Source organism: Lissotriton vulgaris, chromosome 7 (genome assembly GCF_964263255.1).
Source record: "Lissotriton vulgaris chromosome 7, aLisVul1.2, whole genome shotgun sequence".
In the NCBI taxonomy this organism is placed as follows: domain Eukaryota; kingdom Metazoa; phylum Chordata; class Amphibia; order Caudata; family Salamandridae; genus Lissotriton; species Lissotriton vulgaris.
The window spans coordinates 853,866,079-853,888,312 of record NC_141695.1 but is presented as its reverse complement, the minus strand read 5'-3'; the positions used below and the strand labels follow the sequence as shown (position 1 = coordinate 853,888,312).

The following is a 22,234-nucleotide window of genomic DNA, read 5'->3' as shown; positions in this document are numbered from 1 at the left end:
TCCGTAGAAACTGGTGACTTTGGTAAATCCCATTGAGAAATTGATGCTTCTTGCTTCCCTAAGATACGTACCCTGAGTGATTGGTATTCCTGCATGCCCTGTGGGTATTGCACAGTAAATCGGATGCTCAAGTTCATCTTGAGATTTATTAAGTACTGTATGCCCTCAGGTCTTTGCCTTTCATGATTGGTTCTGGTGTTTGCTCCTGAAAACTACGCCTTAAGAAATTGTGCACCCTTTAATAATTGGTGTCCCTACTCCACCCCCAAGATCCGTGACCTAAATCTTTGCACCTGTGAACTCCTTGTTCCTATGTAAATGTGATTCTTTTATGCACCTTGAGAACTGTGCGCTGGGAGTTTGGTAGCCCTGTAGGCCCTGAAAACAGAATGTTCGAGGCATATGAGCTGCAGATTACACACTGTGCATAGATGGCTACCTAGTGTTGGGCCCGGGTGTTTGCAGTTTGTTTTTGTTGTAGAAAAGTCTTTGGAAGTCATGGGATAGGTGACTCCTCCTTTGGATGATACTTCGCATGGACATCGGCTCCATCCCCAGACTGTTTTTTTCCGCCACCGGGCTCGAATGTGTTTCCAACGCTCCGTGTTGGAACAGATTTCCTTCGGCGTGCAATCCTCACCAGCTTCTAAAAATTAGTTTTGAACGTGTTTCCAGTCGACGCTACTCTTCAACACCGAGGACTTCGACTCCAGTCGTCGATGACGGCCTTCGGGCCTAACTAGGCCTCATCCCAACTCATGGAAAGGACGCCATTTAAAAAGTGTCCTCAATGTGGGTCGAAGTTTCCCCACACCGACCTTCATGAGGTGTTTAACCTTTGCCTCTCCCTGGAGCACGAGGCCAGAGACTGTTCGCCTGTGCCTCCTTCCGCTCCAAGAAGACGATCCGGGACCGAAGAGCTAGGAAAACAATGGCTTGTTCTTCAGCTCCGATTCCAGGCGACATCTTCGCAGAGGGCATTGACGTCCCAGAACAACATGGCGTCGACAGCAACTCCGAGGCAGAAGATTCCGATGTCGAAGACGTCACTCCAGCACAGCGGGTCATAAGTAAGACCGTCGGCCCTCGGGCTCGGGTGCACACCAAGACCTTCTACTGCCCCACCTTCGGGCCCTGCTAAGAAGCTACCTAAGCCTTCAGGCGACTCGGGCTCGAGTCGACCTCCCCACAGTGCCGGCGCACACCTACCGGCACCGAAAAAGACAACATCAGCTTCCACCCCAACATCGAAACAATCGGCGCCGAAGAATACCGATACCCCCTCGGCACCGAAACCAAGATCGGAATCAAGCAAACACGCTTCGGATCCTTCAAAAAAACCCGATCCAAAAACTTAATCGGAACCCAGAAAATCATTGGAGTAGAAAAAACAATCGGAGCCGAAAAAGACTCCTGCTTCTCCTGTTAAAGACATTGCCAAAAAAACAAAAGAAGCCATTTCTGTGCCGAAACCTTCCTCTGCACCAAAAGATCAACCTCCTGCAGAGGACTTATTTCACCCAGACCCTTCACAAAAGACTCTGGTTAAAGATCCAACCACTGGTCGACTAACTTTAAGTAAAAAAAACAGCCAGTGGATAAACCTGCATCAGTTCCTCATCCAAAGAAGAAGGAGATGGCTACATCCCCACTCAGAGTTTCTTCTCCTTCTCCTCCACCTATGCCATCACCACCTGTTCCCCTACCACAACATTCCCCTACATCCTCTATCGTACCACATGATGACAACAGAGATGATAGCTCTGACGACATAGGGGGTAATGCAGATGATCCATATATTCCTCCAGGCTCACCTGACCCGTGGGATGATTACAACACCCCAGATGTCCCAAATGTCCCTCAGGACGGCATATACCCCTCTAGGCCTTCCCCACCAGAAAACACTATGAGCTTTAATCAGTTAGTACACAGGGCTGCGCAGTATCATGGGGTGGACATGCATACAGACCCTGTAGATGAAGACTTCCTAATGGATACATTTGATAATGAACAAAAGTCCTCATCCATTTTACCCATGCTCAAAGGAGTAATTAAGCATGCTCCTGAAGTCTTCAAAGACCCAGTTAGAACTCGGGTCATTAACTCACGAATAGACAAGAAATATAAAGCTGCACCTTCAGGTCCAGCATATATTAAAGGCCCAGTTCCACTAGACTCGCTTGTGGTTTCCAATGCACGCAAAAGAGCAAACTCACAAACGTCAGTTGAGGCTCCCCCACCAGACAAAGAGTCTAAACTCCTTGACGTGTCAGGAAAGAGAACTGCCTCCCAAGCAGCAAATATGTGGCGTATTGCCAATCCACAAGCATTATTGGCAAGATATGACAGGGCACATTATGACGAATTGGAATCATTAATGCAGCACCTCCTTGATAAGTATAAAGATAGAGCAAATGAGCTTATCCAAGAAGGGAAAAATATTACAAACACCTCCATTTGTTGTGCACTTGACGCAGCAGACACTGCCTCCAGAGCAGTTAACACTAGTGTTCTGTTGCATAGACACGCCTGGCTATGCATATCAGGGTTCAAACCTGAAGTCCAAAGTGCTATACTCAACCAACCCTTCGATGACCAACACTTATTCGGACCCAATGTAGATGTATCCCTTGAAAAAATGAAAAAGGATACAGATACAGTCAAATCTATGGGAGCCCTGCCAAACGTTCATTTCAATGCTCATCTTATAGAGGCGCCAACAGGGGATACTCTTCAGATACACCTTCCACCTCGTACAAAGCCCCCACACAATCCACCTATAGTAGGGGTTACCAAAGGGGTGGTTACAGAGGTAATAGCAACAAGGGCAGAGGGAAAAACAACAACTCACACTCTGCCTCCACCCCTGCCCAATGACTCCCCTTCCCCGCCCCATTCCACTCCTGTCGGGGGAAGACTACAACAATATCTACCAGCCTGGGAAAACATCACATCAGACAGGTGGGTGCTTCAAATAATCCAGTCAGGTTACTGTCTAAGACTAAAATCCACCCCCCACCCCCAAACATACCACCCAGACAGCGTCCAGTGTCACAGGAACATTTTACACTGCTCAGACAGGAAGTGGTATCTCTCCTGCAAAAAAAATGCAATAGAAATAGTTCCAAAGCATCATCAAAACAAAGGAGTATACCCCCTATATTTCTTAATCCCAAAGAAGGACGAATCTCTAAGACCTATCCTAGACCTCAGACCTCTAAACACAATCGGACCATTTTTATATGGCCACACTTCAACAGGTCCTTCCGCTCCTGTTACAAAACGACTTCCTTGTCACTCTAGATCTCAAGGACGCCTACTTCCACATTCCCATCCACACAGCGCACAGAAAATATCTCAGATTTGTGCTAGACGGGCAGCACTACCAGTTCAAAGTGCTCCCATTCGGAGTCACAACAGCACCAAGGGTGTTTACCAAATGCCTAGCAGTAGTAGCAGCACACTTAAGACAGCAATTTCACGTCTTCCCATATAGCTAGACGACTGGCTCATAAAAGCCAGCTCATACAAACAGTGTGTACAACACACTCATGCTACAATTCAACTGCTCCACAACTTGGGATTCACAGTAAATAACACCAAGTCAGATCTGCAACCCTCACACATACAACAATACCTCAGCGCTACAATAAACACCTAATTAACACTAGCCTACACCTCTCCAGCCTGGATAGCAAGTGTACAAACTCTCCTAACAAGATTCAAACCGCAACACTCGCTTCCAGCTCGAGTGTTCATGCAGCTCATAGGAATGATGGCATCTTGCATATTTATAGTACCTCACGCAAGACTGCAAATGCGTCCACTTCAAGAGTGCCTAGCGCACCAATGGAATCAGGCTCAAGGTCGATTAACAGGCCTAGTGTTGGTAAACAGTTGGACTCATCGCTCTCTGCAATGGTGGAGCACTAAAAACCTTTCAAAGGGCCGTCTGTTTCTAGAGCCAGCTCCTCAAATAATCATGACAGCGGACGCGTCGCTCTCCGGCTGGGGAGCTCACCTACTGCATCACACCATGCAAGGCAGGTGGACACCGCAACAAAAGTTACTCCACATCAACCACTTGGAGTTGCTAGCTATTTTTCTAGCCCTAAAAGCATTCCAAAAACAAATATCAGGCAAAGTTGTCTTGGTCCGCACAGACAATATGACAGCCATGTACTACATAAACAAACAAGGAGGGACACACTCATGTTCCAGGAATACAAACACGTCAGATCCACGAGTTGAAACTTCATCCGCAAGTTCTTCAACCGTTCTTTCAAACGTGGGGACAACCTCAGATAGACCTCTTCGCCACCCACGAAAATGCCAAATGCCCAAACTTCGTACCCAGATACCCACACCCAGTGTCCAAAGGCAATGCGATATGGATGAACTGGTCAGGACAATTTGCGTACTCTTGTCCTCCTCTCCCACTACTTCCGCTAGTGGTACGCAAACTACAGCAACATTGCCTGACACTCATTCTAGTTGCTCCAACTTGGGCCAGCCAACCGTGGTACACCACACTGCTGCAACTATCTGTGGTACCACACCAAAAACTAAGCCTATCTCCACGCCAATTAACACAGAACCATGGAGAGATCAGACAACCAGACCCGGCTCAGCTCAACCTAGCGATCTGGCTCCTGAAGTCATAGAGTTTGGTTACCTCAACCTTCCGCAAGAATGTATGAACGTTACCAAAGGAGCTAGACGTCCCACTACTAGAGCATGCTATGCTGCTAAGTAGAAACGGTTTGTGATATACTGTCAAAACAACAACATAAATCCATTAGATGTGTCTATTAAACACATCATAGGATACCTATTACACCTTCAAAAGTGTAATTTAGCCTACACGTCTATCAGACTACACCTTGCTGCCATTGCAGCATACTTACAGAATAGACAACATCTATCTCTTTTTAGAGTACCAGCTATTAAAGCTTTCATGGAAGGACTTAAAAGAATAATCCCTCCCAGAACACCACCTTCACCAGTGTGGAACTTAAACATTGTTCTCACACGGTTAATGGGACCTCCCTATGAACTCTTACATAAATGTGAGTTGCAATTCCTAACTTGGAAAGTAGCTTTCCTAATAGCCATTACTTCTCTCAGAAGAGTTAGTGAACTGCAAGCATTTACCATTCAAGAACCTTTTCTGCAAATGCAACATTACAAGGTGGTTCTCCGTACTAATCCTAAATTCCTTCCAAAAGTCATTTCACCATTCCATCTAAATCAATCTGTTGAGCTGCAGGTATTTTTCTCGCAGCCACAAACAGTCGCAGAAAGAGCTCTACACACCTTAGATGTCAAATGAGCGTACTGTACTACAGTGAAAGAACACAACATTTTCGTGAAACTAAACAGCTTTTTGTGACTTTTTCACCACCACATAAAGGCAACCCCATATCTAAAACAGGGATAGCTAGGCGGATTGTTAAATGCATACAAATATGTTACATAAAGCCAAACGTATGTTAACTATTCCTCCAAAAGCCCATTCTACAAGAAAAATAGGGGCTTCAATGGCATTCTTAGGGAACATTCCCCTAGATCAGTGGTTCCCAAACTTTTGACTCCTGAGGACCCCCATTGAGCCATCACTGGAAGCCGGGGACCCCCAAGCAATTTGTAAGAGTTACATTTCAAATATTAAAACCGTAATTAAAAAAAAATACACACGTGTGCATACAAAACAAATACTCAAAGTACTAAGGATTTTGGGGCCAGATGTACGACCATTTCATTTAGTGCCTCGCAATTGGCGACACATGGCAAGTGGCAAATTGCGAGTCGCTAAATGAAATGTACAACAGTGTGTTTAACACTGTTTGGGATTCCCAATGGGGTCGCAAATTGGGAGGTTCATTAATATTAATGAGCCTCTCGCAGTTTGCGAGCCCATTGGGAATGGCAGCCCTCCCAGGTATGGTGGCCTGCTGGGCTCTGCAGGCCACCATGTCTGGGACTGCTTTTAAATAAAGCAGTTTTAAAAAGAAAATGCAGCCCATTTACCATGCATTTAAAGAAAAAGGAAATTAAACATTTTCGTTTAATTTTCTAAGGGCAGGCAGAGGTCCCTGGGACCACTGCCTGCCCTTAAATAATAATTTTGCATGCATTTGCAAAGGGGAAGGGGTCCTTTGTACATGGTTTTTAGACTCGCTATTTGGAAGGAAATGCCCCTTCCAAATAGCAAGTTGCAAAACGTATTTAGCGAGTCGCAAACAAATTGCAACTCGCAAAGTAGGCAATGCACATGGCCCAATAGGTTTTTGCATGCGCAAACGGGTTCGCGAACCCGTTCGCACATATAAAAACGGATCATATATCTGGCCCTTAGTATTTTATATTGAAGTAATAGCCCCTCTGTCACATGCATTTCATTTGTTTTATAGCATCTCTCATACCATTGTAGAATGCCAGAGCACTTTACATCACACACATATAGACACATTGATTCATACATGTAAATCAGTGTGTATATAAAATGTTTAAAGAGTGCTTGGTCTGGAAAAGCACCAACTCAGGATTCAGAACATATCACGGTGGCTAGCACTGACTTTAACATTAAAAATGTATTTCCACCCAAATAAATCTTTTTAGCAGCATCAGGATAATGAATAACTGGGGGAAAACATAAGTTAATAACTGGTACCATGCAGTTTGCAAGCAGCTCTTTGATGACAGTTTATAGGTCCCTCTGCTACATTACAATTGTCACTTGTGAAGTGCACAGTAACGAAAGAATCTCTGTGAAAAAAGCAGTAACCACAAACCTCTGCACATAAAATACTGCGTTTTAAAATGCATGTTACACGTTCTTTGCAGTAGGCACATTAACCCTCTGTGCTACATTAGTTAAGTCAAAGCTGCCACTGAACAAAACTCTCCTCACGCTCCAGCAGGTACATTAATCACTGGCATGATCTTGACACTTTTATTGTTGCTGGAAAGCTGCTAATTATACAAGAAACTTTTCCGTGCTTTTAAAACTGTTCCCTACGGACCCCCAGGGAATGTGTCACGGACCCCTGGAGGTCCGCGGACCCCAGTTTGGGAAACACTGCCCTAGATGATATATGCAAAGCAGCTACATGGTCTACACCACACACATTCACAAAGCACTATTGTGTGAATGTGCAAACTAAGCAACAAGCCACTGTGGGCCAGGCTGTACTAAAAACTCTGTTTCAAACAACTGCAACAGATACGGGTGGTCGCCGCTAAGGTGAGTACTGCTATACAATCTATGCACAGTGTGTAATCTGCAGATCATATGCCTCGAACATAAAATGCTACTTACCAGTATGCATCTGTTCTTGGCATGTAGAGCTGCAGAGTTACACACACCCACCCGCCTCCCCGGCTACCTTTATCTTTTCCAGTATTATCTTAATTAGATACAAATCACATGGACATCACTACTTCTTGTACAGCTCCATCACTTCCCTAATGGCGAAAAACAGTCTGGGGATGGAGCCGATGCCCATGCGCAGTATCATCCAAAGGAGGAGTCACCTATCCAGTGACTTCCAAAGACTTTACTACAACAAAAACAAACTGCAAACATCCGGGCCCAACACGAGGTGTCCATCTATGCACAGTGAGTAACTCTGCAGCTCTAAATGCCAAGAACAGATGCGTACTGGTAAGTAGCATCTTCCTTCCTGTACAACTGTACTTCCAGTACTAGCCCTCACAAACCCTGAAAATTGTACTTAGACACACAGAGATGTACACTATGAATAATTAGCCTCTGTATGCCTTTTATGTCTTTAAAATAATACCATACGAATCAGAGGCCCCTTTAAACGTAGAGTGTCATGCTGGTTCTGCTTCTCACATTTAGATATCTGTGCCCTTATGTGCAAAACCCCATGCTTATTTACTTGCAGTACCATATGCACCATTGCCAAAGGCACTCCGGGGCACAATTAGATCCCTTTCTTATTTAACTTTTGTGATCATGACACTTAAATGTGTTCTCCGTTACCCGCCTCCTCTGCACAAAAGTCTCTATCTCCCCAGTCCCACTATCAACGGCAATCTGCTGGTTGAAGCTAATCTCCTCTAATACTGAAATAACTTACTTTTTGGCCTCATCTGCCATTTCCCCTTTCTAACAGAAACCCTTGTAACTCTCCTTTACTTTCTGAAACCTTGAAGTCCAATTTAATTCCAGCATGTGGGTGGAGTCATCAGTCTCTTCTACAACCACGGCTTCTATGGGCCAACAGCTTCCCATCAGAAAAATCTCTCAGCACTTTCTCTTTCAAACAGTCATAGCCACATTAAATATATTGGTCATGAGCAAACCATAACTATTGTACCAGCATGCTCGTGGAACATCCCTATACATAAAGCTCTAAGTCATAACCCACCTCAAGCAGTCCCAAAGAACGCTTGTTGACCTCTCCCTATACATAAGTGGAAAGTGCATTGCATCTGAGCACCCTCCACTAGCATTAGAACCTCTTCATGGAACTCCCCCTGCACACCCCCTTTACTCCATTTGACAAAAACATTATTTTTGGAGAAATACATCGTACATAATGTGCCCAACCCCCACCCCTGCACATCAAACAGTTGACAATTTGGATGACTATCAGAAACAATCCGGGCTCATTACAAATACCTCCTCCTAGTTTCTAAAGCCATTCATGATATCACATTCCACACCTCTATCTATTGGTCCCACTATAGACCCCAACCTGCTTCTTACCCCAGCCAACCTCCACAGTCTAACTGCATCAATACTCACAAGCACCGTCCCTGTTTTTCTTTTGAACACACGGTTCGTCTCTGGATCGGGCTCTCCTGACAATTGTGGTGCACTCCATCCTTTCTCAAGTTTAAATGAGATCTCAAAACCCATTCCTTTAATAAAAAACCTATTTTCCGGCGTATAAGACGACCCGGCGTAAAAGACGACCCCCTACTTTGCTTGCTAAAATGTAGGTTTCGTGCTATACTCGCCGTATAAGACTACCCCCACTTCCAGCGCAGTCCATCGCAGTCCTGCATAGCCGTTTTGAGAATTTATTTTATTTTATTTGGCTCGTACTTTGTTTGCTTTTGTAACCTGCACACTTATCACTTTTTTCTCCAGGAATGTACCGATTGCTACCTCATGTATTTTAGTTGCTCACTATTGTCACTTTTGATCCATGTAACTTAACGTTTGCTTTTGTAATTTGTTCATTTGTAATTTTTCCTCTTGTATCAATACTGTTCCTACTGTAAAGCGCTCTGACACCTTCGGGTAAAGTCCGCGCTATATAAAATCGCATAAACCTTTTAGTGCATGATTGACGCATGTGCTAGTGACGTACCAGTATCCCCCCACAGCCCCCGCGGTGCAAGGGGAGGGGGAGCTCCGGCACTGGGCACGGACGGCAGATTAGAGCCCCTGGCTGGGTCCGAAGCGTGGGCGGGAAATGGTGCAGTTTAGGGAAGTCAAACACAAGACGAACACAAGATCAGCCCCTCGCCAGCCCCTTGCCAGCCAGAGCGGCCAATACGCCTTAGTATTTTCACTGCTTGAGCAATTTATGTTACAGGAGGATTTCTGTAGAAAAACAACCACATCAGCCAAATTAGCTTCGATTCACGCCGTAACGTAACCTGTGCTTTTGCATACAAAGTGCAAGTCTGGAGATTGCATACAAAGTTCATATTTTATACCTATTGCCAAAAAAACACGTGCTCTGATTGCGTGCTCGCGCAGTGTTTTATAATGCAGAAGCAGTCTGACACCTTCGGGTGTAGTCCGCGCTATGTAAAAAACGCATGAAAACATACCGTCAAATTTGGCACCCGGCGTATAAGACGACTTTTTAACACCTTAAAATTTTAAGGGGTTAAAAAGTCGTCTTATACGCCGGAAAATACGGTAGTCATAAGTCATACTAGCTGACAAATCTGCTTTTACCACAGGTGGTGATAAAAAGCGTTTTTACCACTATCTATTTCATTCTTGAACAGTTTCATCCATTATAGTAGGGACACTTGTGGGCTCATGTATTGATTAAGTAAATGGTCTATATGCTGGTTATTCTGTGTATCTGATAAACAAATCACAAATGAGTCAAAGTACTGGAGTGAAGATGACTTCGGGAATCCAGAGAACAGGCCATGTCACTAAAGGGTGTCAACCTCTTAGTGGCTGAGAGTTGAAGACTAGCTCCATGTTGTAAATGTACATGTAAATGTACATGTATTTATATAGCGCAAATCACTGACCCGGTATCTAAGCGCTTGCTTAGGGAACCCGTCCTGGTATTCCCCTGTGAGATACCCCGGCAGGGTATCCACAAGGTGAAAGCCAGGCATCCCATTGCGAGGGGCCGTTGTGGAGATTAAGCAAGCTATTGCCCAGAGTCGCAGAGTGTGAACCCATGAATCGAGTAGGCACCGGAGCGAGAATTGTCGAGTCCGTGGACATTTTAGGACTCAAGACCCGCCGATCTGGGAATTGAACCCTGGTTCCAGGCTGACCTCTGCTTCCAGGTCTGCCTCCTCTAACCAGTGAGCCACACTTCTCAACTATCTTCTTCATTCCTCTCCTTCCGCTGTGGTAAAATTCCTAGGTTCTGGGCAACACAGCTGTTCGCAGCATGTGTGGCTGTAGATCCACATGCTCTGCATACTCCTGCCATCTCGTGTTGGGACCGGGCATTTGGAACTTGTTTTTCTTCAGAGACACACTGGTTCCACCTCAGATTATTTTCTTCCACCATCAGTCTCAGACGCTCATGGACGCTGCTATGAAGCTGACACATTTAATCGTGATAGGTTGCCATTTTATTCAGTGGCAGTTTGGGTCAAGTAGCTCTTACCTTGGCCCCTCAGTAGGAAAACAACTTTTTGAAGTAATAGAAGCTACAGTTCACACTAACAAGACTTAGGAACCGTCAGTTAATACTCGAAGCACATTGAAATACTCCAGCATCACCACAGGCTGAAATGAAGTCTACACTGCATGACCACAGCGCATTTAAAGATCAGTGTCAGTCCAGAATGCCTAATGGCGGAGCCTGAGAAGTACTCCTGAGGGAGTTGTGCATCAAGTATAGAGTCTTGCCACAAAAGAGGTAAACCTTCGGAACAAGCAACTCCAGGTGGTACATCCCAGACTTGAGAGGTTGCATCGACACCTTGAAAGGTTCGCCCAGGGGCACCAAAGATAAATCCGTACCAAGGCCACACTCAACACTGATATCAAAGTGTTCCATCTTCCAGAAGCTGGCAGATGTGCTGGATGGAAAGCAAAAGCAGATTTTCATACACCCTGACACTGGCAAGCTTCTTCCCTGGGCACAGCACCAGGCCTCAGGCACACACTGAAAAAGTGATACCTAGACTTCGAGGAGGAGCTGCTGGCTTTCCCTTTAGTACTAAAAAGGGTTTGAGACTCAGTTACCAGCCCCACCACCACTGTCACCCACACCCTGACATCCATCACCACTGCCCAGTTTCTCCTGTAACCCTCAGACCAATCCCAGACCTTCGGCTGCTAAACAGGTTCATACATTCAGAACACTTTTAGATGAGCACCCTGAAGGATGTCATTCTTGTGGTGCTCCAAGGTGACTTTCTAACAGCTCTCGATCCGAAAGATGTCTACCTCCATATACACTCAGTGCACAACCAATATCAGCAGTTTGTGGTAAGTGTACAGCATTACCACTTCATGGTGCTACCTTTTGGAGTCACATTTGCTCCAAGGGTATTCACAAAGTGTTTGGCAGTGATAGCAGCTCATCTGTGCAGAAATGTCATTCAGGTCTTTACATATCTAGATAATTGGCTGATCAAGAGCAGCAGCAAGAGACCGTGCACACACTTAGGAAGCAATCTCTCTCTACTCCACAGACTGGTCTTCACCATCAATGTGAAGAAATCACATGTACAGTGCCAACAGATTCCGCACTTTCTAAGGTCTGTCCTCAATACGATAACAGTAATACCCCAACAATTTGAGGATGATGGCATTCCAACAGCCACTGCATCTTTTTCAGACTCACAGTCTCGTTCCTCTTCACCCTGTCATACAATTGTTGGAAATTATGGCCTCCTGCATAGCAACTGTGCCATATGCCACATTGCACATTTGTCTCCTCCAGGAATGTCAAGCAGCGCTATGGGCACAAACAAAAGGGCATTGGGAAGATCTAGTGCTGGTAACGACTAAGGCTTTGTATTCTGTGCTTTGGAGTAACAGCCGTTGCAGTTTACCTCCAAAACATGCAATACACTTCACTTCAATTCCAGTGGTCAAAGCCGTTATGGAGGGCCTAAAAAGCTTTTATGAAGGGCTGAAAGGGGCATCCAAAGGCTCCTCCAGCATATAACCTTAATATTGTACTCATAGATAATTCTGTGGAGCTTCTACACTCATGTCAACTACAGTTTCTCTTTTGAAAGGTTGCCTTTTTAATTGCAGTCACCTCTCTAGATAGTGAGCTTTACGCTTTCATAGTACAGGAACCCTTTAGTCACAATCATAGAGACAGGGTTGTTTTACGTGTCAAGCCCAAATTTCCAACTAAAATGTTAGCTTTTTTCATATCAACCAGACCATTGGATTCAGTGTGTTCTTTCCTCAACCATGGTCGGTGGCAGAAAGGGCCCTTAATATACTCAATGTCAAAAGGGTGCTCATGTATCACTTTAACAGGACTAAGCCTTTGGGAACTCTACTCGACGTTCAGTAGCATTTGCTAACCCACACAGAGGTTCTGCCGTTTTTAGGTCGAATTCAACGTTTGCTGACAACATCTTGAGGACATTCGGAAAGCTTCCCTGGCTGTGTGGTTTGTAACTCACATTTGCTTGCTTTCTATTTGCTGGCTCTATTTATTGGGCTGTCCAGCTTGAGTTTGTCCCTACCCTTGCCCAAACCATATTTACTGTACTCTTCCACCAGTACAGAACTTCTGTAAATAGGCCTTTAAATCTTGTTCTTATCTTCTCATATTTGCTGCGCTTTCAAAGACGGAGGTCAAATGTCAGGCTCTGTCTTCCAGGGAGCTTGGTGTTTACTTTTCTTTCTCTGACTCCAAAGCAAGCAGGCTTACATGACAAACATGCAGACTACTGCGGGAACTGTGCACAGATATATCATAATTTAAAAAGAACTAATGAAGCCCTTTTTTGATAATTCTGCAGTGTGGTGGAAACAGATATTTTAATACAATCAAAACAAATCATGTACACATATTTTCTACTTTTTTGACTTGTATTCTTTTATCAGCAAAACTATGTCTGTACAAATGTAATGGTCATTTCATTTTGAAGATGTGTTGTCTGTAATGGCAGTATCAATCAATCAAGCAGGTGATTTGTAAAGCACGCTACTCACCTGTCAGGGTTTCAAGGTGGTGGGAAGGGGGGGCGGCTCCGAATTAGTCGAAGAAGCAGGTCTTTAGGTCCCTCCTGAACGTGTGCAGGGTTGGGGGGCGTCTGATGTTCACAGGGACCTCGTTCCAGGTCTTGGCTGAGATGTAGGAGAAGGCTCTCCCGCCTATTCTAGTTCTGCAGATGTGGGGGACCTCTGCTAGGGCGAGGTAGGCGGAGCGGAGGTTCCTCTTGGGTACGTGGAAGGAGACTCTCTCGTTGAGGTATTTGGGTCCGATGTTGTCTAATATACTCTGCACTATTCGCCACTCCTCTCTATGACACTGTACTCTACTATGCACCACTCCACTCTACTCTGAAACAATCTACTCTATGCAACTGCACTCAGTGCCACTCAACTCTGTGCAATTATACTCAGCACCACTCCAGTCTGATCTACTTTGCAGCACTCCACGCTGTGCCACCGTACTCTACTCTGCATGACTGCACTCTATGCCAATGCACTAAGCACCACTTTACTCAAAACCAATGCACTCTACACCAATCTTCTCTGCATCACTGCACTCTGCACCACTATTCCCTACTCTGCAACACTTTATGCTACTGCACTCTGTGTGATTGTACTCTACATCACTGCACTCTATACCACTCTATTCAACTCTGCACCACTATACTCCATGCTACCGCTGCCTATGCCACTCCACTCTGCTCTGCTCTATGCCACTACACTTAGAGCCATTCCACGCCATTGCACTCTTCACCAGTGTACTCTATACCACTTTGCTCAAGACCAATGCACTCTACACCACAGCCTTCCTGGCCAATCTACTCTGCACTCTACGCCACTATACTCAACTCTGCAACACTTTATGCTACTGCACTCTATAGAATTGTACTCTACGTCACTGCATTCTACGCCACTATCTTCTACTCTCCCGACTGTACTCTACCCATTGCCCTCGATGCCACTCTACTCTGCACCACTCTATGCCCTTGCACTCTACGCCACTCTACTACACACCACTGCACTCTACGACAATCTACCTTGCACCACTCTAATCTACACCACTGCCCTCTACACCATTCTGCTCTAAACCGCTGCACTCCACATTAATTCACTAAACACCACTTTAATAAAATCCAATGCACTCTACGCCACTGCACCCTATGCCAACTACTCTTCCCTACTGCACTCTACTCTACTCTGCAACACTCTATGCCACTGCACACAAATCCACTGTATTCCACTCTGCATCACTGCGCTCTATGCCAGTGCTTTCTGCACCACTTTGATCTGCACCGCTCTACTCTGCGACATTTCCCTCTATGCCACTGCACTCTACGACACTCTACACTGCAAGGCTGCAGACTCTGCCTCAGAACTGAACGCCACTCTACTTTGCACCACTGCCCTCTAAGACACTGTACGCTATGCCTCTCTACGCTATTGTGCTCTACAGCACTGCAATCTACGCTGCTCTATTCTACTCTGCACCACGCTGCTCTATGCCACTGCTACTCTGCACCACTCTACTCTATGCCACAGCATTCTACATCGCTGCATTCTGTCACTGCACTCTATTCTGCACCGCTCAGCTCTATGCTACTCTAATGCACTCTACGCCTCTGCACTGCTTCACTCCACTCCACACCACTCTAATTTATTTTGCACCACTGAACTCCATACCACTGTACTCTACACAGGGCTACTCTACTCCTCTGCACTCTACCCTGCATCATTCCACTCTACCCTGAACCACTCAACTCTATGCCACCTCACTTTGCTCTAAAAGAATCTACTCCACGCCACTGCACTCTATCCCACTGCAAACTACTCTGCACAACTCTACTATACGCCTCTGCACTCTACGCCACCCTACTGTACATCACTGCACTCTAAGCCAATGCATTGTACACCACTTCATTCTAGGTTACTCTACTACACTACACTCTGCATTGCTTCACTTTATGATGCTCTACTCCATTAAACTACTCCAAAATGTTGACGTTGTACTCCATTGTATGCCACTCCACTCTGCAGCACCCTACTCCACTCCACGCTACTCTACAACACTACACTACTCTACTAAACAATGTTCTACGAAACTCGCTCAATGTCACTCACTTTATTCCACTTTGTTTATGACACTCTACTCCACTCTATGACACTCTCTGTGTCTCCACTCTATGCCATTAACTCTACAACACTCTACTCCACTCTATGCCATTCCACATTCCTACACTACTCCACTTTATGTCCCTCCGCTCTATGCCAGTCTACTCTGCTCTACACCACTCCACTCCTCTCTTATCCACTCAACCGTACACCCACGATATTCCATGGCACTCCACTTCACTTCACTCAACACCACTCTACCTCACTCCATAACTTCTCCACTCCACTCCCCTTTATGACACTGCTCTCCATGCTACTCTCCTTTACCCCATTAACCTTTAGCCGTGCTGAACAGCAACCACACTGGTGTACAACATGGCTCAAACATATTGCCAAAGCCAAAAGTTTTTAAATAGGCGAGACCTATTGGCTTTGCCAATGCTTGTTAAAGCTGGCATTGACTAATGGATAGTTGAGTGCATCCAGACTTGCTATATTAAGACTATATTTACTTTCAGTTCCCCCTAGAGATAATTTTACTCACAAAAAAGGGGGCCATGTTAGATTTCTTTGAGAAACATCCCTTTTATTGCTATAGGTCAAACCGTAACATGGTCTGTACAACATTTACCGTGTTAATGTGCCCAACATCAGCAATCTTTAGTTGGCCAAGCAGTCATAAGAACAATCTTTCAAACATCTGCATCTTTTACTTACTAGCCACCGCTTTGGAGAGGAACTTGTTTATAGTCAAAGCAAAGCATGTGTATATACAGCCACACATGCAGCATACAGAAAATGCTACTTACTCTGTAACCTTTTGTTTGTAGTGTGTAGTGCTGTAGATTCACATGAGCCCATCCCCCTCCTCGGAACGACACATGATCACAGATGTTATCTTTTTTCCAATGCATATACACAATTCTTCATATTATGCATAACACAGTATGTCTTCGACCTTGCACTCCATGTACACTACTCACCTGTTCAGCTGGAAACAATCTGAGGAAGGACAGGTCTGCTGTTGCATTGTAGACAGAGAATGGAGTCACAACGGGTGTTCTGACTCGAACTTCATTGAAGAAAAACAAGTTGCAAAGTCCGGGCCGAACACCAGATGGAAGGAGTATGCAGAGAACGTGAATCTACAGCACTATGAAGCAATGGTTACAGAGTAAGTACCATTTTCCTTAGACACCAAGAGACATCCTAAATATAGTGTTCACTAAATAAGGGAGGTAAATCAATCAATCGCCATCTTTCACACACTGCATCCAAAATGTAAATATATAACAAATGTAGATATTGTTGGCAACCACTTGTAATTTTATTGCCTGAATCTACGTCCTACTAGACAGTCTGCTCCCTTTTATATGCTAGTGCCAATCATTTCCCACCTAAACTCCTCCTTCTGTATAACACACACTACTATGTACAACACCTCTGAACAGTGGCAAAACATTTCAAATAAATACAAATTAGGCTCCAATAGAGATGCTCTTGATTCAAAGTGAAACGGAGCCAAGAGGGTCTGCACAATACTGGAGCGGGGGCTTGAAAAATCTTACAGACCCTCAGTGTCAGCAATCCTCATCAACATAGTAGCCCAGCAGGGTAAACAAACAGCAGGGGCCCTCAGTGGTAGGAATTCTCAGCAACAGAGATACTTCATGGCTGTAACCCTCCAGACCCTATGACCTGAGCAGCATAGAACCCCAAATGGCACAGACGTTAGGACGCATGGGCCTTCCGCATCAAGGACCCTCAGCAGAAGGGACACCGAGCTGCATAGATCGCTAGTGGCAGGGACCTTTCTGCGGCACTGAACCTGAGTAGCAGGAATGCTCATTGGCGGGTCCCTCCATCGCAAGTGCGTTCAGTGAGGGTTCACTGTGCAGCATTGACCCTCCATGTCAGATATCCCTAGTGTGAAGGTCTGTTATGGAAGATAAATAGGCACAAACTGTGAGTCAAGTGCATGCAGGAAGCGGTCGACCAGACCCTTTGCCAGAATAAGTACCTTACAAAAGTTCAAATAATAGAAATTAATTTCAATGTATGATAGGTTTTAGTGAGTTTTGTGACTGTGGTTTGGGAAGCTGGAGGAGGGAGGCCCGAGTTATGTCACTTTGGCCTATGAGCAGAGGATGTGCACTCACATTTTCATTTTTTTCCTCCTCTAGCCACTTAAGAAGATGGCCGACCGCATCCGCAAGTACCAGATCCTCAATAACGAGATCTTTGCCATTCTGAACAAATATATGAAGTCTGTGGAGACGGACAGCTCAACTGTGGAACATGTACGCTGCTTCCAGCCTCCCATCCACCAATCATTGGCTACGACCTGCTGAGGGGGCGCTTCCACCTGGCGCTGGTATCACATGGGAACTTACCGACAGGAGCCAGACTTTGAGTCCATCAGCATCAAATGCACATGATCAAAAATGCAGATATGTTTTATTGACCAGACCTGAGCACACACGTAAAACTCTACCCCATTTATGTTATTCACAACCCCTTAGAAAATATGGTGCCCCCTGGAAGGAGTGTCCTGCAAATTCAGGTGTATTCTGCAACCTGCTTGCACCAAGTACCAGTTCTGACATCCCTTACAAAATGATCACACCAAACACCAGTTCTAACTCCCAATATAGACTTTGTCCTCCCCCTTTGCTTAGTTGAAAGCTCAGTTACACCACCCAAGAGGCGCACCAACCTATGAAAGCTCCTTACAACTTTCACTAGCTCCATGAGTGCAATGTCATTTGGATGAACAGCTCAAAGCTCTGAAAGAGCCTCCTGAAACTGCGCCATCCTGTGAGTTGGAACATGCGAGGCGTAGAGCAGCCGGCTGCTGGGTCTATCAAGCCTCAGGGCTCCTTCTGCAGATCAGGCTTATCCACAATCCCAAATGTTATACACTCTGCACCATGTACACCGTGGCTGCTGAGGAAAATTAATGATTAATCACTCTTGGGGAACTTGTGTTTGTTCTCAAAAGTAAGTATTATCATCATGTTTGGACAGATAAAAAACACAAAGGAACGGAACTACAGGGCCGGTCAGATGACTGGAAAAGTAGAAGGCTTCAAGTGGGGCAAGTGTGATGGGGTGCTGGGCCTAGAAGAGAATGAGCAGAAGGGATGTGGCAGAAGACCAAAGGAGGGGAGTGAGGTGAGGGGTGTAGTCAAACATGGTGTGGGGGCATAGGAGGAGTTTGAGGATATGGACTTGCAGGCTGGGTGTGAGTGTTTGTATTCAAAGGGCATGGGAGAAGATATATACCTCTGTATGATTGTGTATTTTCATACATAAATGTGTGTGAGACTTACCTAGTACAAACCTTGTTACAAAACGCTGTACATAATGTGGTTTTGTTGCGGTTAATGCAGAAGAATGGAGGGACGTGGACATGCAAGAGAGAATGCGGTACCAAGGGAAGTTGTATCAAGTGGCGAGGGGAGCATGTTGGGATGACGCTTTCGAGGAGGAAGGAAAGGATGGACTGGAAACCTAAGGCAGTCCTTCTAAATTGTATCCTATCAGCCCCCATGTGGTGCATAGCGAGCAAGCCTGACCACTACAAAGGTGCTTAAGGAGGGGGCTTCCCCCCAACACATTTTTTAAAGCATGACCTTACAGTGCACCAGGATACGGCAATCATTTTTTGGGCTCTTAAATGATTCCCTCATTGTCACCCTCCAACTGCGCCTCTCGTCTCTTCATAGCCCCTCTCTCACATGTATTTGATTTGTTTTATAGCGCCTCTCATACCAGTGTAGGGTGTCTGAGAATTTTACATCACACACAAAAAAAAAACAATGAATCATATGTGTGTGAATCAGCGTATAGAAAATGTTACATAAAACAAAGGGACTACAAGGTGTAGGAATCATGTATTCCATACTGGTATGCATTTTTTAAGAGTGCTTGGTCTGGGGAAGCACAAACTAAGGATTCAGAACGTAGCACAGTGGTTAGGATTGACTTTATTAAAAATAATTTTATCTACCCAAACAAATCCTTTTTAGCAAAATTAGGATAATGAAAGACTGGGAAAAAGCCTAACTTTCTAATCAAGCTTCATGATTCTTACTTATGAACTGCACAGTAACAAAAGGATCTCTGTGACAAAAGCAGTAACCCAATGAGTTATGCACATAAAACACTGTGATCTGCATAGTGGATGCTCTTTGCAGCATGCATTTTAACCTTCTGCGCTAACTTAGAAGAGTCAAAACCGCTGCTAGTCAAAGCTCCAATCTCTCTCCAGCAGGTACATTAACCACCAGAGTTGTCTTGGCACTTTTATTGTTGCCTGAAAACTGTTGGATATTCATGGAACTCTGCAGTGCTTTTAAAACTGCTGTACTACTACTACTATCCGGCCCCCAGTACCAAAGCGGACCCCCACCCTTTCAGCCTTCCGGGAAAATGCCTGAAGCCCTGTACAGCCAGCCTGTCCTTGGATGTTGGAGACCGAGAGCAGCTATAGCAGCTGTACTTCAGAAAGGGAGTGGAGTGAGAATGTCTGGAAGCAGGAACTCTTAAAGCATATTCTAAAATCTGACTAAAAGGGAGCAGGTACCGAAGGACACATGGGCCAAGGACTCCCTGAGTGTGCAGAGACAGAGGAGTGAGTAGACAGAGATAAGTGTATCAAGAGACGTGCAGGGGCAGAGTCGAAAAGAGTGCAGGAGTGGAGGACCAGAGGAGAAAGTGCATTCAATAGTGGTGAAGAGTACAAGGACTAAAAAGAACAAAGTGGTGTAGGAACAGGGGAAGCGATGAAGGTTTTCTAGCAACAGAGATGGGTTGTAGGGAGAGGGTAGCAAACAGAGGCAGAGGAAATGAGAATATGTACAGATATACATTTAATTTATGCAGTGGCGTTACAAGGGTGCCAAGAGGAAAATGAGCCATCTGATCTCTGGTTAAGTAGAAAAATATAGCACTAATCAGAGTTCTATGGGCTCCTCAGGCCTTTGGGCAGCGGTGCAACTGTACCGGCAGCACCATCAATGGCTATGCCCCTGACTTCAAGGGAAAGTACATGGACAGGATTGAGATAAGGCAATGCCAAGCATGAGGAGTGAAGTAAGGTCCGTGTGGGTTCAGGGACATACCAGGGGTTTGCTGGTGGTCTCGAAGGAAAGTTAAGTCAGGGGTCATATGGATATTGCAGGCAAGGAAGCCTAAAGTGCATCAGTGCTAGAGGAGAGTGCAATAATGCTATATCATAATAGATATGGTGCTGTCCTACACTCTCCCTATCTCGCAACACAGTGCAGCAACTTTGGTTGTTGTGCTGTGTTACGTGACTGCTTAGTTAAGTTGCGCCTCTATTTTGGCAGTGCAAACGTCCTCGCATTCCTTGTGTCTGGGTGCGAGCAAGAGCCAGTTGCTAACAGTTACCAGTTACTCCTGGTGACCTATCTGTGGCCTTCGTAACGTGGGTTTAGCACACACTGCAGCAGTGGCACTGGGAGAACCACCTGCAGCTGTATTAGAGAAATGGGTAAGTATTTGAGAGAAATATCGTGAAGATGGGAATGATTTCAACTTCTTAACTGATCACAAATCATCGAGCTATCATTCAGATGCAACTCACCATTCAAATTCAATGCAGTGTTCCAAACCCAGCACACCGTAGAACTCAGTGTATTATTTCCAAATAATCAGTGTGCTTTGGACCCACTGTACTAGTCTACATCTACAGCACCATGCAGACCAATCACAACATTAGAGCACCTCACACTGCTCTGACAAGCACACTGTATAAGCCTACTTCATCATCCAGTCCAACCCACCACTGAGTTCAGACCCGACACTCTGATCACACTCATTCTTCTATTCCAAAACCACGAAACGATTCGTTACCTGCTCACTGTTCAGGTTCAATATCTATTTTGATCAATCCACTATTCCCAAACCATCATGTCATTTGATGTGCCATTCTGTTATTACAAAACCCCACATTTTTGTTTCAGGCCACCTTCTGTATACTGTTTCGAATTCAAACCAATGTTCTTATCCAGCGTACCATTTGGATCCAAACCACCGTTTGGTTACAGCCCACATTCAGATCCAACTCACTGCTTCAGTCCGGCACTACTGTTTGGATCCATTCTCCATTCGATTCTAGCTCCCCTATTTCAGTCCACAGTTCCATTCCACCCCACAGTTTGGAACATGGCCACTGTTCGGTCCCAGCCCACCATTCCAGAACCATTCCAGAACCAGTGTACTGTTCAGACACTGGCCGTTATTTCAGTTTGTATGTTACATGAGTATTTATTTGAAATCTGCTTCCTGGCAAACTGTGTTTGTTCAGGATCCTATTTCTGTTTTTCAGTGTTATGGAGGGGCCCTGCGGGACCTCAGGATTCCCCCTTTACCCCAAAAAATATGTGCTTGAACCACAAGGATATGTTTGTTTTATTGTTATTGTATAAAAAAGGAAACTTCGCTCTGTGTAAAGTGTGTTCAATGGGTGTGGTAGTGGGTGGGGTGATGGTAAGCAGGGCCCCAGATTCTGTGCAGAAGCTCTGGTGTGGGGCAGGCCAGTTTGTAGGTAGGTGTGATATTCCACACACTCTATAGATCAGTATTTTCGGTCAGCCCTTTAACCCTTTCGATGCTGATGACGAGCTCAGCTCGTCATGGTGCCACTAAAATGGCATTTTCCAGCACAGGGGGGGGGGGGAAATGGCCAGCAGCCATGTGGTTAACTGTGTCTAA

The 22,234-nt window shown here is 45.2% G+C and overlaps 2 protein-coding genes across 3 annotated transcripts in view; both read left to right on the top strand.

Annotated features, from left to right (window-relative positions):
• The window catches only part of CYFIP2 (cytoplasmic FMR1 interacting protein 2), a 158,342-nt gene extending 139,877 nt beyond the window's left edge, over positions 1 to 18,465 (top strand). Inside the window, exon 31 of one of the 2 annotated variants that reach the window (XM_086931227.1) lies at positions 17,677 to 18,465. In XM_086931227.1, coding sequence (XP_086787353.1) covers positions 17,677 to 17,844 — 168 coding nt within the window. In that variant the 3' untranslated portion in view covers positions 17,845 to 18,465. The remainder of the gene's footprint in view (positions 1 to 17,676) is intronic. The other variant, XM_086931226.1, reaches the window with a different exon arrangement.
• LOC147702563 (uncharacterized) lies at positions 1,637 to 12,211 on the top strand. The gene is made up of 2 exons (XM_086928397.1): positions 1,637 to 2,753; positions 12,144 to 12,211. The coding sequence occupies exons 1-2, from the start codon at positions 1,637 to 1,639 to the stop codon at positions 12,209 to 12,211; spliced, it is 1,185 nt and encodes a 394-aa protein (XP_086784523.1).
• Positions 18,466 to 22,234: the final 3,769 nt, after the last annotated feature.

What these genes read in the sequence shown, in the direction of transcription:
- LOC147702563 (XM_086928397.1), top strand. Translation starts at nt 1,637, where the DNA reads ATGGCTACATCCCCACTCAGAGTTTCTTCTCCTTCTCCTCCACCTATG. An exon ending in TCAGATACACCTTCCACCTC is followed by an intron (nt 2,754 to 12,143) that starts GTACAAAGCCCC and finishes TGTCTCCTCCAG; the next exon opens with GAATGTCAAGCAGCGCTATG.